General features: G+C 36.3%; 1 protein-coding gene across 4 annotated transcripts in view; it reads right to left on the minus strand.

Annotated features, from left to right (window-relative positions):
* Positions 1–2,214: 2,214 nt before the first annotated feature.
* Positions 2,215–17,495, minus strand: part of EVI5 (ecotropic viral integration site 5) — a 61,190-nt gene continuing 45,909 nt past the window's right edge. For 3 of the 4 annotated variants that reach the window (XM_031057876.1, XM_031057877.1, XM_014307460.2), the window contains one exon: positions 2,215–3,490. In XM_031057876.1, the coding sequence (XP_030913736.1) occupies positions 3,185–3,490 (306 nt within the window). In that variant the 3' untranslated portion in view covers positions 2,215–3,184. Of the gene's footprint in view, positions 3,491–7,887; positions 7,898–17,495 lie in introns of all 4 variants that reach the window. The other variant, XM_031057879.1, reaches the window with a different exon arrangement.

The following is a 17,495-nucleotide window of genomic DNA, read 5'->3' on the forward strand; positions in this document are numbered from 1 at the left end:
AAAACATTTTAAAAGTTACTTTTAACATGTTGCTTGTTGTTTGTTTTTTTTCTCCCAGCATCACTACCTTCTCTGTGGTCCTCCTTGTAGCATAAACATGCTGTAAATATATCAGAAATTAATTAGTGATTTTGATTGCAATTTTTTTGATTGCTGGGGAAACCAAAGAAACTTCTGCTGCTCCCAGAGCAGATTAGAAAATGATCACTGTGAGTGCAAACTGGAGAGGGAAAGTGATGGTAGGCTGTGGTGTTGAAGGCTAGGATGAAAAGAGGGATTCCAGCTTTGGGAAGGAGTGGACCCAGAATGTACCTCCATAGTGAACAGAAAACAGTTGAATCAATAGTTACAGAACATAGACTATGCAAAATGTTCTCATAGGAAATCTAGTTTTCATAGTGGGGCACCATAAGTTTTGGTCACTTGTGCAGTACTATGCAATTCAAAGAGTTTACATGCTTTTTTACCTTACGTTTTTAGTACTCATATTGAGCTTTTCCAGCCTGCATGCAAGAACAAATCTAAGCAAATAGCAATGTTTGTTAGAAGGTAATGAAAGAAAGGTCATGGTGTGTAGCATAATTAGCATGTTTTATTTGTTGATACATTATTATATATAGTCTATGATGTTAATGATTTATCATTATTCTGATGTATATTCAAATTATAATATACATAGGCAAAAAGATTAGTGTCATTTATTTGCCAGAAGACTTGGAGAAAAAGCAGAATGATTCTGAAGAACCTATCCTGGGCTGTCTTTCTAGGATAGTTAGTGTATAACCAACTCTGAAACTGCAGTATGTTCAGTGATTCACTTTTATCACTAGAAGAGATGTAGTCAGTTGGATAAGGACTTCTGCATATTTTTATTTATGCTATTATTCAGTATCAGTATTTATTCTATTTGTATACTTTAAAACCACAAAAGTTCAGGAAATAACTCTTGCCATCTAATCTCATTTACTATCACTTGAACCGTAAGGCAGTTATTGCAAAATCATAACACTTCACTATTCAAACAGACAGAGTTTTTATGGCCCTCCAACTGAATTCTACTCCTGCCACTTATTACAGAACATTACCTTTAAGAGAGGCTTGCAGCTGGTACTGATGACAGGCAACAAGACATTTGTCATCTATCCTCTTGGGCAACAATGATCCAGGTGCAAACATCAGTTAGCAGATGCTCATTGGAAGGAAAGAAGACAACTGTTACTCATTTGTGAACGAAAGTGCTCCTGATTTGGTTTTGCATATATGACATTTTCAACAGGAATAAGAATCACTCAGCCAATCCAAGTCAGAAGTGGCAATTTCCACAGGCTGTACTTGGAGCTACATGTTCACTGGTGGGATGTGGGGAAGTTTGGCAGAAATACTGAAACAAGTTAGGAGCTGCAGAAATCAGTAATTTGGAATTTGTCATCCACACGCTTAAAGATTTAAATTAGATTGCACCTAGGCAGATATATTGTTATCAATATTGTTATCAATATTGTTGAGATGCCCATAATATGCAGTCTTCTCTATCATTCTTTGAGCATTTGTTATCTCCTAGTTGTGCTGTTTCTTTCTGAAAACACATTTCAAATAAAGGGAAAGGAAATGCCTAACGGGACTAGCAGGTGCATTCAGCAGAATGCTTCCACACTTGTTTTGCAATTTTAAACAACTACAGTGCTTCTTGTGAGTAGCAAGCCAGTTAACATACACACTGCCTATCAGTACCAAACTTCTGCATCGCTACTTTTTAGTTAATAGAACAATTGTAAACATTACTAAAAGTAGTCTTAAGGATTGCCTAATTACATAAGATGGCAATAACAGAACATTCTTGACTCTAGAATGTGTCCGCAAGCGCACGTAAATGTTCATATGACAACAGTAGAATATCTTGTTCTGTTCAAGAAGCTCAGGCTGTTTGACTGGATCTCAGTTTTCAGGAGCCTGGAAGCATATTGCTCAGCTCAGCTCTTACTGCTTTGCTCAATCACAGCTATTTGGTGGGGGCACCAACTGTTTATTTCCTAAATAGCTCTGTAATATAAACTCTAAGAGAACTGAACGTATTTCCACTGCTCTGTGTATTTATTAAAACTAAGACATGAATAATTCTTCACCTTATTTGAACCTAGCTGGAGCCTATGCAAGTAACTATGTGGCAGCCAAGGACTATAGCTTGGAAGGGACTAAGCAGTAAATGCTACAACCTTGTTAAATCATGAAAAATTTATTTTCATTACATATACATGAAGGTAAAAGATTTCAGTCAATAGTGTTTTGAACAAGCATTTCTGACATGAGCCTGTTAGTGTAGCTAGGCTGAAACTTAATGCAAAGTTAGTGTTTTGCCTTTATTTAGTAATTCACTTTTAGTGTGTATATACAGAATTCATTTTCCTGTTAGAATACCAGAGACAGTAATATCGCAACATTTACATTCCTCATATAAAATGGAGTAATGTACATTTTCAGCTTGGTGTAGATACATAAATATGTACAAAATAAACATTATTGTAATTAACATATTCAGACCATTTATTATTTAGCAACATCAAAAGCAGATGCACATAGATTTAAGTGAAAATGGTGAAAAACACCTTTATGACATTAGTGACCATTATTTGCATATATGAAGTAGTACAGATAAAGGCCTGCCTTTCAAGCCTTCTGTGGGCATCCAATAACTTTAGTAAAAAACCAAAACTAATTGAGAAGCATAAGATAATTATATATATATGTGTGTCATGATCAGATGGTTTACTAGGGTCCATCTTGATCACAAAAGGATAACAATGTAAAACATACACATTTGTTCAGAGCATAAAATATTGCACAAAAGCAATTTCTTTTGAGGAAAATAATTCCTGTGTTTGTGAACAGCAAAACTGCTTCTTACACATTAAAGAAATAATATATTTGCAGTTTCTAAACCAAAGAACATTCAGTAATACTGTCAAAACTGTCATCCATCAACTTCTTCCCATCCTGTTTTATGGCAATGGTATGTCATTAGCAAGATTTGGCAAAGAGAGAAGGCAGATAGACAGTACTTGTATATATTTATCACAGGCCAGACCAATCCAATAGTTACCTAAACCAACTGCTGGATGGTTTCAGTTCCCTCAAAATTTCAGCCTTAAAGAAATATGGAAGTCTTCAGTGCTAGTCACAGTGATAATCACACAGTAGTAGAGTAAGATTCTGTTCTTCTCTGCTTAGAAACCATCTTGTCTGAATTCCCAGTCTGAAGGGCACTTTCCTCAGTATCACTGTCACTGCTGTCTACAAGTGTGTGATCCAAAGACATCTGACCAGTCCTCCTGGGAAGATGAAAGTTCACCCCACTCTCCTGTATGGAGTTAGTTAGAAAATCTTCATCAGAAGAATGAAATGATTCATCATCTCCTGTGAAATGGTTGACAATGTGAATCCCATCAAAAGTGGGTTGGTCTGAGAAGCTTCTCTGGCCTTTTAGACATTTGATCTGTTAGAAAAAGTGGAAGTTGACAGTTAATCACAGCTCAAGAGTCCAGCAATAAAAAACCCAAACAACAAAAACCAAACGAAAAAAACAAGTGTATTTTCAAGAAATGTCCCATTGAACTCTTACTGGATAAAATGAAAGACCAGAAAGTAGCACATTTGATGATCACTTCAAGTATTTAAGGCTTAATAATCAAGGTACCTAGAATCAGTAATGAGAGATTCTGCTTTTACTGCATCTTTAATATCCCCACAAAGATGGCTTCTGTCTTCTAGAGTGGCCTATTTGTTTCAACAACACTTTTGGCCTTAACATGTTACTTTATAGCTCCATTCTTTGTCATATTGCCTGATTTCTTACTTGAGAAAGCACCCCCTTCAATGAACAGGGTCCCCAGTAAATATCGCCAGCTTTTCAGAGTCACAGAAAAAAATTCCCAAGAGGATGTTTAGTTCAGTCTACGTTGTAACATTAAGTATCTTAATTATCTAATTCAGATCCTATGAGATTTCACATCAAATAGTATGAGAGAAACATCTCTGTACAGCATAAAGAGATTGTAGTTGCAATTTTAAGAGAACGTCAAACAAGACAGAAATTGTTACCTGACCACAGACAGATAATATTTTAATTCAATGTGCTGCAGAGTGATACACAATTTCAACCATGCATTCAAACTACTCAAAACTAAGACACAAAGCACTAAAGTTTGGCAAGTCTCCTATTAATTTAATGAAAAATAACTGCAACTCATGGAAGACATTCTGGAGGTTGGTTGTTTTTGTGGTGTTCTGGTTTGTTTGATCTAGAATTTAATTTTTGTTAGCTTTTAGTAGAAGATACCTCAGGGTCAGTTTGACACTCTGAGATATTAAGATAAAAAAATCTCAAGGATGCACATAAATATTAAAAATGGATTATAGAACCTTCCTGATGTCACTTTAAAAGTTTAAAAGATGAACCTAGTGCTAATTTGGAAGCAGCTTTTTACAGTAAGAGACCTGGAGAATAGAAAGAATAAAATGCTGAAGAGCTTCTTTACCAAAATCTGTTTGATGTTTCAGAAATCTGAGGCAATATTCACTTTGCTAAGTAAGAAGTGCTTGTATGTTCTTGGTATTGACACCAATAGGAGATTTTTACCTGTCCATTTGGGGAAGAAGGCATCTCTGTACTTACCATGGGCTTGTGCAGAAGATGAGAATAAAAAAGGAGTTGAAAAAAGATCACAAGAGTCATAATCATGCTAGAAGCCATTAAATTGCACGTTAGCATGTAAAAACTCCCAACTTTTGATGTTATAGCAAAAAATCCCTGTTAGGAATATGGGAACATGATGCAGATCTAAACCTTTGTGGTTACTGTGCATACTAACATTAGTTTTTTGCATTTTCTTCACATACACATAGGCTGCTGTTGTTTCATGAGGACTTTGTATAAAGACAAGAAAAACAGAGCTCCACACTTGTACAGCATAACTCATGATGCAAGCAAAACCAGCTTATATCAAATATAAATATATCTGGAATAGATAATTTTTACTAGCTTATATATCTAGATGCAGAAAGCCTGGTACAGAAATTCTTGTGTTATTTAGAAATATTATTCCTGAAAATATCCTGCAATATGATCAGATTAGCTACCACATGAATTTTCCAAAACAGCTATCAATTTTAGTCACTAGGAAAATAAAACACAGAAACCCAACAATTTCTCTCCACCTTTACCACAGGAAAAAAAAGAACTGCTGTACAAATGACTACGAACTTCATATTAGAGTAAGAAATTATATGCTTTTAGGTCTGTACAGTTAAGCCACTGGTTCACCTGAAATTATAAAGCTGATACTCAATGTTAGTTGTTTGGGACACTCAGCCAAGCCAATGACCTCAACTGTTTTTCTGAAGACTTAAACAAGATACCTTTAGATGAAGTTATTTAGGTAACATGACAAAATCATGGTTTCACAGTTTTAGGCAGCAACTGTTCCAAATGGGAGTCTGTGGAAAATGCTGTTGGTGAAGATAATCATGAATAGACACAGCCTTTGCCAGTTCCTAAAGGGAGTCTCAGAAAACACTGTGTTATCTTTGTGCATCCTTTCGTTAGAATAACAAATCTCTGACTTTCCAGAAACACTTCTGATCTGCAGCTTTACACCTGGCTGCCTTTTTTCTTAAGCACTCCTCGCATGTAAGAGTAAACAGACTGCTGTGAAGAAACATAACACAGAGAATACACACTACACATTTATCAATGGTCACAGGGCTCCAGAATTTCTGTCTGCTTCAGAAATGGCCGCCTCAGCCAGAACACTGTGGCATAGACCTTGTTTGTATTATGAGGATCAACACGCTGGAGAGCAGCACTGCTGAAGAGGACAATGGGATCCTGGCACAAGGAAGGCTAACTCAAACTCACACCATTCCTGGGCAGTGAGGAAGGCTAACAGCATGCTAGGCTGCACTGACAGGGGCAAGTGTACTGTCATAGCTGAAAATTGTTCAGGGGCCCTTCAACCTCTATTTGTTCAGGAGCATTTCTGAAGGAGCTGGATTATTTGGAATTTTTACTGCAACAAGAAGGTTTGGTACGGCTTCTCAGACTATCTGAAACAACTTGCAGACAGCCTGCACTCCCAATGCAATTAAATACAAGCGGATAATGCAGCATAAAGCTCTACGATTGAAGTTTCCTAAAATTAAGTTTTGACTCTCATATAATTTTACAGTCTAGCAAGTAAGGCTCTACACTTCTAAAAGAAAAAGCAGTATCTTTTTTCAAGGGAGGAACTTTACTGTACTATTGGCTCAGGGCAATGGTCCATCAGCTTAATATGGTGTCTCCAACAGTGACAACAGGACGTTCATATTACCAAACCTCCATTCACTTGGCCAGAAGATGTTGTAGCAAATAGGAGTGAAATCCTTTTCTAGTTGCTTTGGCAGACGTTTATAGATCAGCTGTCCCTGACTAATCATAAATTTGCTGTTGACCTCCACATCTTCTGTGGCAGCAAATTCCAGAAATTCCTTTATTTGTTTTAAACTAATCTACTTGTTCTAGTAAGTGCCCCCAGATTCTAATAATGCAGGAACAAGTAGTGAAAAGCAGTTCTGTGGTCATTATTCTGAAACTTTAACCATAGTACCTTCTTCAGTTTTTTCTCTAGAGCAGATGACTCCCAATCCATTTTAGCTTCTCATAAACAGATGTTAATCAAGACAACCATCATTCAGTTCCCTTTAACTTTCCTACAGACCTTCTTTAAACTCTCTACATCCATCTAGATACCAAGTGGCAATAGAACTCCCTTTATTTGGTTTTTAATATACTTCCTATTAATGTCCAATGTTGCCTTGTCTGATTTGGCTGGTGCTGCATGCTAAGCCAGTGTCAGAGGAGACAATACCAACTGAAAACATCTTTCCTGACTTTTAACTACCAATTCTATGTTTGCCATTGTGTAAGTATGGCTTAGATTTTGCAATAGGTGAACAACCTTATTCACACTGAAACTAATTTGTCAGCTTTTTAAGACAGACTTGAGATTCTTGTTGTCAGTGTTTTATTTGAACATGGGAAAAGAGCTTAAGGTAGGAACTAAAGCATTAGGCCAAGATCTTGCCACTCATCTAGCCAAGCATATTGAGACAATGGGGAATCCAACTAAGGGCTTGGAATGCAGGATGTGTGGATCCAACCCAAACACTCCCCCCAGACCCTAGTTCTACTCTATACTTATCCCTGAAGGAACTACAGCCATGCTGAGCAAAGTATGGACTTGCACCCCAGGGTCTCTTAGTTTCTCTTCTCTTTTATACAGTCGATATTGGTTAAAGGCTTTCAGTTTTGGGTCTGGCCTTCCTTCATGCGAAGGGAACTAGATCTCGGTCACTCCAACAAGTAACATTTAAAGGAACCTGATTTTTACTGCTTCAGTTTGCAAGAATCTCAAATCTGATCTCTTAAAAAAAAAAAGCAACCAATAAAAAACCAGGTCTGGTAAACCCCATGTGTTTTGCTTTTAATTCTCAAATCCAGGTCATATTGTCTAGATGACTGCAACTTCAACCCAGTTAGTTTTTACTACAACACATTCACATAGTCTTTAGGACATTTCAAAGGGTTAATAACATTATGTGATCAAAATATATGTCATCATTATACCTTCAAAAGCCAGCTGAATCAACAACAAAATCTTAATAATATGCACATTTATATATTTTCTTGTGTCTAAAGAATTCAGCATTTTAAAGACAAACTGTTATGTCTACTGGTCAACATATGAAAAAACTGTACATACTTTTAACAGGTAACAGTGTACTTCCACAAATTAGAAGAGCTGAAAAAAGGCTAACAATCAGATCCTTGAACCTTAAAATAAACTTTCTTACCTGATGCTGACTGCCTCATCAAGCCAGGCATGAAGGAGAAACAGTAAAGAGAAATTCAGAAGTTTTAAACAATTCAAAAGGTGTTCCATATTAAATCATAGAATCAAGTTTGAAGGGTGATAGTTGCAAGCAAGTTATATTTCTGAGTCCCTTTGGGTTTTTTGAGTAGGGAACATAGGTTAAACTTTCAAGTGGGACTTTGTGAAACAGTTTGACTTAAGCTCTGAGAGACATTTTTATGTTGTAACCTGTGAGGTTTTAAGCTAGGAGTTCAGTGGTGAAAAGTGGAACTAAAATGCTACTGTCTGCTCCCTTTAAATGGTTTCAATCAGTAATTAATTCTTGAAATTTACTCAATTCTAAAGTAGTAAAGACAGGTTTTAACAAAGCTTGCCAATAAGTATTAAATCTAGTCACAGTAAGATAACCAAGAAATACACAAGTGAGATGGAAATGTGACCATTGCCTTGGGTGTATAAAATTCGTTTTGGCAGAAGGCAGTATATCAATTTAAGTGTTTATTTAAAGAATAAAGATCCTGAATTCTCAGTGCTTTTACTTGTAAGAAGAGGAGTCTAAAAATCAGAGCTCCCTCTTTATGTGTTCTAACCTTAGTAACATTTGAAAGTCTTCACAAGATTTCCTACTTAAAACCCAAACATGATTCAAAAGAAAACTAGAATGCTGCTGAAAATATGATCTAACCACATTTAGCTGAAGAAACAAGTCATAAGGATTTTCAAATACCTTTCCTATAATTCAGAAAAATATTGTCAACTTGGCACCATGAAAATAGAGATTTAGAAAATTACAAGTCAATAAAAAATCAGTTATGATCTATTAAGTTATAATCACATTTAACATTAATAAAAGCAAATTTATTGTAATTCTTAAAAACTCCTGAGACTGTCCACAGCATCTAATGGGATCCCTTATCCTACTTAACAGCTGACTGCTACTTAGTGATGACTCTCCCATTGTAACAAGATGACTCCAGTTTAAGGCATAGAGTAGTACATTATCACTTCACAGTGGTGAATGACAATATTAAATACCTGAATAGACCTAGGCTCCTTTCTCTGGCTGTGCCACTATGGCTGCTATTCTTAAAAGTTAAAAAACCCTCTGGGGACTGACTTTTTTTCCCTTTTTCCATCTATAGTAGGCTTAAAAGCAACAGTCATGAGGTATTACAGCATTAATTGAATCTGCCCCACTCATCATTAGCTCCTTGGAAACCAAGATTGTGTACATGATTAATTACTGAAGTCTCCTGTTTAAGGAAACTATTACCTTTGTTTTTGAAACTCATACTTTTAAAAGGATGACCAACATATTGCTGTACAACCTGAAATATTTATCTAAAATGAACTTTGGTGACCATACCACTAAAAAGAGATAAGTGTGTCCTAGGTGAAAAGCAAAAGAGCAGCAGAGAATTTCCAAGACTGAGTAATTTCAGGCTTTGGGGTTTTTTTATCAGCATTTAAATATTTACCTTCTGTTTTAAATTGCCAGCTTTCATAAGTTTTATTCAGTCTAAGAGTAACACAAAATGTATTACAAAATCCCTATTTCTGTCAGGAAGCTTAAATAAATCTACAGAATAAAATCTACTGGAGCTCACCTCCAGTTGTCCACATGTGTATTTCATACTGCTCTGAATGTACTCTTAAATTTCTTGACTCAAGTTTTTTATAAAAAGTGGGTTTTCTCAACATTATCATTTTGAGAGTACTTGAGCTAAAATGAAATATGATGTTAAATTAAATCTATGTTGTCGATCAGTTTTACCAAGTCTGCTGCACTGTAAACGTGACAAAGATTAAAACCAGCAACAAGTGTTCAGACCAGAAGGTTTCCAGTGAATCAGAACAGGAAACCAATAAAGCGATCAATGGGAGGTCATGACTTTTTGATCACTGCACTACATGGTTAAGTATCTGGTTTTGATCTAGTGCAGTCTGATCAAGTTTAACTTTGAAGTTAGGTATCAAATATACAAACTGAAATAGCAACAGCACTGAGGAATACCCAACTTAAATGCTATTTTGAAAAGAAGTCAGTATTTAGTAACTGTGTCAGGTTTTATTTCTTGAGGGAATTTTTCTAAGAGCTGACAGGTTTCTTGTAGTGAGACTGTGTGCAATTCCAAAGGAAGGTCCAGGATGACAGGCCTAGGAATTTTCCTTCTACCTCCCAGCTAGTTATTTATAGAAAGTTCCCAGAAACTCTTTCTGCAAGAAGCTGTAATGGAAGTGTTTGTTTGGTGAGAGGACACAGCAACAAAAATATTTTAAAACAGCAGTGCAATCACACTTCATGTACTGCAATTACTACATTCAAGAAAACACCTAAATCTCAATACTCCTTCTCCCTACCTTATGCATCTATAAATACAAATGTCACTGAAACCTCAAGTATTAACTAGAATGTACTGGCTGATAGAGACTGAAAATGTACCCATTACAGGCAACAGTTACAGGAAATGAGCATTTCACACTTTTACTCTGTCATTTAAAAGCAGGACTTAAACTCAGCTTTTTTAAATGGACTAAGTTACATTTCTGCCCCTAATTGCAGAAGCTACTTTCATCTGTGTTGACTGCCACTCAAATTGATAAAAGGATTTTGGGAGGTGTTTCCACCACACTTCCACTGTTTGCCTGCTTATATTCAGACAAGCTTACAGAGACCTATAACAAACTAACAAATAGCAATCTTCTCCTGAGCTTGTTTTCTCCCAGAGCTGGCACCTGTGTATGGGTGCTAATACATAGTTTTTGCAAGGAACAACTACTCAGATAAACCAGTAGAACCCTCAATTCCTCCATTTTTCAATACCCAAAATTTTATTTATAGGCAGAAAAACATGACAGACCCTGACATAACTCTAATCAGTAAAGCAGACAGGTCACACAGCTCCAACAATCAAGAACATTATAATGCCATGATAGAGAAATAACTTTACCTCCAATCAGTTTACTTGCTTTGGCAATCTATACAAAATTTAAAGGACACAGTGTAATTAATTATAGCTAGCTATATTTATCTCTAATGCTGCAGTCAAGAACTATTACACTGCTGAGCAAGACAGATCTGGAGCTGTGACATGTAGGATACAGTCAGCACAAAGAAGGGGGAAAATGTTTATAAAAACAGCAATCACCAGTCTTCATTTATTTTAGCACTGAATTGAATCTGTCACTAGTGGCAGTGAAACAGTTAAGATTCATACCAAAAACCATTGCCCTCATCCAAGTAAACAAAGTTATACCTGTTCCATTTAAGGACAGACTACACCACTGTCCTGGTTATACTGATCACATTCAGAGGTTTTCTTCACCCTCACGAGGGATGGAAAATATTTTGTTGATGGTGTTACCAGGAGGGAAGGGAGAGGAATCAACTTTATCTGACACAAAGATGACGATTCATGGAATGAAGTACCATCATTATGGAATCAATATTGTCATTTAGGGCAAGTGTAACATGCCTGTGTTAATTACACTGTGACCACTCAAAGTTAATTGAATTTAAAAAATGATGGTTATAAAATATACAGGGATTCCACTGTATATTCCATCTGCCTGTCAATTGCTTGCTTAGTGAGATACTTTCTAAAGGTAGTTGCTTTATTAAGGTCAATTAAATTGGAGAAAGCTACTGAATAATTAAGTCTCCCAATGAGTTCATTCTTTCAGTAATAATCTGGGTATTATCAAGCCAGTATAACATCTCTAACACTTTTAAGAACAAGCTGAGTTAAAGGAATAAAGCAATTCACTTTTCTAAAGTATAGAGTATATATTTAACTATCCTGTGTAGACAAAGCTGCTACATTAGATTGGGTGTTTGCAAACCACATGACCTCACAAACGCTATCTTATCACATCACAGGTTCCTCAGACTGACCACAACCACTTAAATCAGACTCTGCCAGCACAGACATTCTGTAACTTTGACACATACTAGTAAAGCAACTACATTTTTTAGCTGTCCTTGCAAGAGCTTTATTTGTGGGGAGGGAAAAATCTGATCATCTCTTGTCCAACTGTTCTTGCAAGATATGGTAAAAGAAAAGCACATGATTTATTGTGCTATAAACTTCTACCACAAGCTGAAATGCTTACTTTGTAAATCTGAGGGCTAACATATTTCCTTTCAGGGACAACATTTCTTATCAAGTAAGAAAACATTTATAAAGAGTCACATATTTTGAAAGCACTTGTCTAGTAAAATATCTATTAGAAGATGCTAATGTGACTCTAGTCTGGACTGAGAAACAAGTGCTTTTCAAGAGTTGATACAGGGCTTTCAACCAACATTACTGAGAACTATGAAGGGAAAACAATTGACTGAAGTAAAAATTGACTGGAATGAATCCCACAAATCTTAGCTGGTTTTATCAAAGTGAGCAAGTAAAATGACAGTTTCCAAGAGACAAATGTAGTTGTGCTGGCACTACATGAAAAAGGAATAGTACACTTCTTACAGAAGAAATGGAGCGGGGAGAAATAACTGGCAAGAGACTGAGTAAAAGAACATTGTATCTAATTGCATATATTACAGAGAGAGGATGAGACACTTTGGGCCTTGCTGGTTTTGCCGTAGTTCTGATAAAAGAAATGTTACCACCTATTTCTGTTCCTCAGGTACTTAAATGGTGACAAATTTATCTTCTCTCATTCTCATTTGCACATATGATCTGATCCGCTGCTATCTGTCGTTCTCTAAGTATCTCCTCAGAGAACTTGAAAAAATTTCTGGTAGGTTGAACTTCAACTAGAATTCACTTTCCTCAGTCACTCCTCATCTCCATTATGCAAAGCTATGTTACTTACTCCAAGTTATTTGCTCTGCTTCTGAATGTAGTCTAGTGGTGCATCAGATAAGAAAACATTTGATTTGGTAAGCATTGAATTTGACTCAATGGAAGCCTAATAATAAAATTAACAGAGGAAAGGAATATTGCTTCCCACTGATATCCCATCATCAAAACCAGATACAATTATTCTGAGAGATATAGGAGCTAGGAATGTGCTAGAAGTGGCCAGCCCATCTTGTGCTACTCCAACGGGCCACAAGCAGTATCATCATTTTGTTCTCAGTTATGGCCAATGCAGAAATCATCATTTCACTGCTTGTAAAGACATACCCTCATCTCTTCAGGGGACAACTTGGATCAATCTGTGCTGGGGCCCAGAACCACTAACTGATTTAAGATTATTAGCTAACAATAAAAAATACAAGGAAGAAAAGCTTTAAAACACAGTTTACCTACCATATAAGTTTATGGTATTTAAGACTAAAGGAACTGTTGATGTGGTTTAATATTTCATTCTGTGTACTATAGTGCATTGAATTTTATTTAGGTATTAATAGTGTTGTCCGTATAGGTGAATTTTTTTAATCCTTCGCACTGATGGGCTACAAGTTCAGTTTCCCATCTCCATTTTAGTTTCAGCAGTGAAAGCTTAGAAACTTAATTCAACTTGCAAGATGTATCCTTAATTCAGCCATATAACCAATTACTCTGTTGGTCACAACTTATACATTATTTATCCTCAAAGTCATTACTTAAAGTGTCTTGAATTTTATTTACACAAGCAAAATCTTTTAAAAGCATAGTATTTAACCTCCAACTTTAATATCTCTTTTCATTAAGCCAATCTTAAAATGTTAGCTCACCAAGAGCATGATCAGACCAAGAGATAACACCTATATCAGAATCTTACTGACTGCATTAGGTTCTTAAGGCATAATATCAGATCCATTCCTAGATAAACTATATCTATGTGGAAATGGAAGATTAGTAAACTAATGCTCACTACCTTCTTCAAAGAGCCATTAAGTTTTCAGATACTGAAATGGGAAATATCTTTAAAAACACCCAATTTTCTGCACTGTCAATATGCAAGAATTTCACTTAAAGGGACTATTATAAAGTCTTCTAAATGCCTGAAAATTATTTTGGCAGAATAGTAATGCTCCAGTTATTTGCCATCTTGTTCTTTTCCATCAGCTGTGCTGAGATATCATTAACTTGTCCACGCTGGACAAGTTGCATTTTCTAAATGTTGGACCAGTGTGTCACACTAACATCAGAATTTTGGTTTTCATTCAAATATCAAACACCTGCATAAGATTTGCACATTATCCTTGCTTCTTCTCAAAATATTGCAACTAATTATTTGTCATGAGGATATCTCACTAGAAAGAAACAGCTAGAAGCTGTATTCTCCCTCTGACATTGGTCAATAGCAGATGCATGCACAAAAAAAAAGACAAAACATGTAGTGGTACTTTCACAACATTCTTCCTAAACTCCAGCAACCATCTCTCTAGATTCATGATGGATGGAATAGTCCGTGCAGATGCACAGATGTCACAGTAAAACTGAAAAATGGGCTATTCTTCAACATCCAAATTCCTACTTTCCGAGGAAAAAATTACTTAAGTAAAGGAAGCACTGTATGTTCTGTATGTTGCTGCTGCCTTCATAAAGCTGTCCTCTAACACAGACAGCCAATACACATCCACAATCCCAAACTGTAGAGGCTACTTGCTTTTGTACAAGCAACATGTTAGGCAGAATTCAGCTTTTGTTACGAAAATTGTCATAAGACTAAACCAAATCTACGTTTGAAATACTATAGTACATAAAAACCTGAAATTTTACAGCAAAACAAACACATTACAGGATTCCAAGAGTGACAAAATTCACCTTACAGTGCAACAAAGGCAAACTTTGTAAAATTTCATGTGAAACAACTTAAGCACTTCAGTCCTAAATCACGAAGTCTGAAAGACTGGAAACCACTTGCTTTTGTCTCCAAAGGTGTCTTGTGGTCTGCCAGTGTAGTTTGTGGGTAAGCACATCAATTCTAATCTTTTGTACCACCCCTGTAATCTAGGTAACACATACAAGCCTTGCAACATCCAACAGGAAGCAGAAGCAGCTGCTGGGTAATATATATAAAGTGACTGCACATACAGAGAGGTAGTGCATGAAATGCAGAACTTCAGCAGTTTATAAATCATTTAATTCCATGCAGTTTGAGTTAAAAGGAAAAGGTGGGAAACTACAAACAACCCCCTCCTTGTTTCTCCAGAATATGATTTGTGTTTAAAGGAGTAACAGCTTTTTCAATAGTCATAGTTTTTCTTAAGCATTCAAAATTTACTAAATGGAAGCTCATAACAGGCCAAACTTCCAATGTATTTATTTCCACATAATTTAACAGCTTTACCCCAGTGCTACCTACTTAGTGATCTATTCTCTTGAGTAAAAATGTTTCACAGAAATTGCTTTCACATAACATTTCTGTATCTAATCAAAGGCAACTTCTGTGAAATGTTAGCATTCCTGGTGCAGCCTGAAAGTAAGCACAGGACAACCTTAAAGGGTCTGTGTGCTCAGGCCATTTATGCTACATCAGTTAAAGCTCATGAACTGTGAGGTCAAGTGACAGAATACACCGATCACTACACCTTATTTCTCCTGTAGGAAACATAGGGCAGCCAAGCTTCTGTACTTACTGACAAGACTAACAAAAGCTGCTTCACAGAAGCTGCAGCCTGCAGGAGCTGCACACTGAGAAAGCATTTTAAGTTAAAATCCCACTAAGCTAGAAGTCAAGAATGCTGCAGAGATAGCTTTAAGAATGGGAGGGAAAAGGAAAAAGAAAGAAAATGCTAGGTGGAAAGATTTCAGTAAATGAAAAGAACAAATGGTAACTGAACACGAGATTCTGAGAAGGCAGAGAGTCTAAGGCCAGTACATATTGAAAACTCTCAAAGAAGTTTACATCATGATGTCACGTTTGTGATGATCCTTGATGATTTCAGGTTTTCACAATAGTTTCAGCCTTCAACAATAAGGTCATAAGTCACAGCCACCTAACAACTTTGTGCCAAATAAATCACAAACTCAGCCAATAAGGAGGAAAGGAAGTACAGCACTTAACCTACATGACTGATCATGGGATTAGCTACTGGCTAACTAGAAATACTTCAATCTGAGTGTCCTTTCATTATGCATCAGCTGTTCTTTGAATACTGATAGGTTGTGTAAAAGATTACAGGATAGCTGTCAGTAACTTTCTAGGGAATGAGTATAAAACCAGATATGTTTACTAAAATTCAAAATGCAAGTAAGTAATAACTGATCTACATGTACTTGATTTCTGAGTGGAGTTATGGTTGCACTGAGGAATTTAAGAATTAATGCACTATTTTACATAACATTACAAATTATACTTAATATTTATATTATAACCCATATTTGGTTGTTCAAATCAGTGCAAGAAAGAGGTGCATGTAAATATAGTTAAGACAATGTGCATAGAACCACAGAATTGTAAAGGTTGGAAAAGGCTTCTACAGAGTCCAACCATTAGCCTAACACTGCAGTGTTCATCAGTTAAGCAGAAGTTTACAGAAGATTAGAGCCTAGTAGAGCAGAAGTTGACAACTTCTGGTTATAGTGTTCTCAAAGCTCCACATTTTGTCTGTTCTCCTGAAGTGTTCATACTTACTCTGAAGTAGTTAATATTCAACTCAGCTTACCATGCTACAGAAATCCTCTGGTTAGGTATAAAAGGAATCAGGCTGGCAGCTTGTTAGAACAAACCAAAAATCCAATAATTCCATTTATAGTTATTTTACAGTGTTTGAATGGTAAGAAAAAAGGCATCTTTTTCTATTTAATTACTTTGTACATTTAATACCAGTGTGGCTCATTGGTTCAGGTTTGGGTGCCATACTACCAATTTCCAGTATATGTAGTTTCATTCAGAAACAGGAACACAACTTGAATTTACTGCAAATAAGTCTTCTTCTAATATTATTTGAAGACTGACTGTAGCATTACTATTCTTAGGTGAGTAATAAAAGCAGCTGAAATTTATCCTTTTGGCTTCAAGCCGCATTATTCTTAAGAAGCATGCAAAATTTTGAGCTCAGGGTAGGTGACCAAAATTAATTTGATTTTTCAGAAGTTTTGTTTATACTTACAAAAACTTCCAAACAATTGCACTTTGTAATCTGAATCCATTGATTAATCATTTGATACAGCATGCAGAGTTCCAACACAGCTGATTCAGGTTATCACATTGGAATGAGTGAGAGAACTATGTGAATACTAAGGGCCAAACTTTTCTCACCCTGAAAGTTGAGAGATGGTACAGCAGCAGCTTGCTGCACCTGTACCATAGCAAACTCCCATCCCCAACCCATCTTTTAGTGAAGAATTCACCTTTAGAGACTGCTCAGTAATAGTGACTCTCTTGCTGTCCTTATTGGTGTTCCTCACCCCTGTGCCTGGCTACTAGCCTGGCTTGCAAACACTGATGGAACAGTAGACCTTTCACAAGAATTCTGCAATTAGGATGGATCATTGGTATCATTGCCATCTGCTGGATGATATCACAGAATAGAATTAAAGCATTTAGCTCCTCCAGGCTCCACTGACACAGAAACATTTACATTCATACTGCTGGCCAAAGGCACGAAATTGTGTTTTTCCAAAGGCCAGAATATGGACTTAGTCAGCAGTTACTTGTATTCAATACAGGATTTGGTCATTATTTTGTTCCATCTTTCAG

This window comes from Geospiza fortis, unplaced genomic scaffold (genome assembly GCF_000277835.1).
Source record: "Geospiza fortis unplaced genomic scaffold, GeoFor_1.0 scaffold403, whole genome shotgun sequence".
NCBI classification, from domain to species: domain Eukaryota; kingdom Metazoa; phylum Chordata; class Aves; order Passeriformes; family Thraupidae; genus Geospiza; species Geospiza fortis.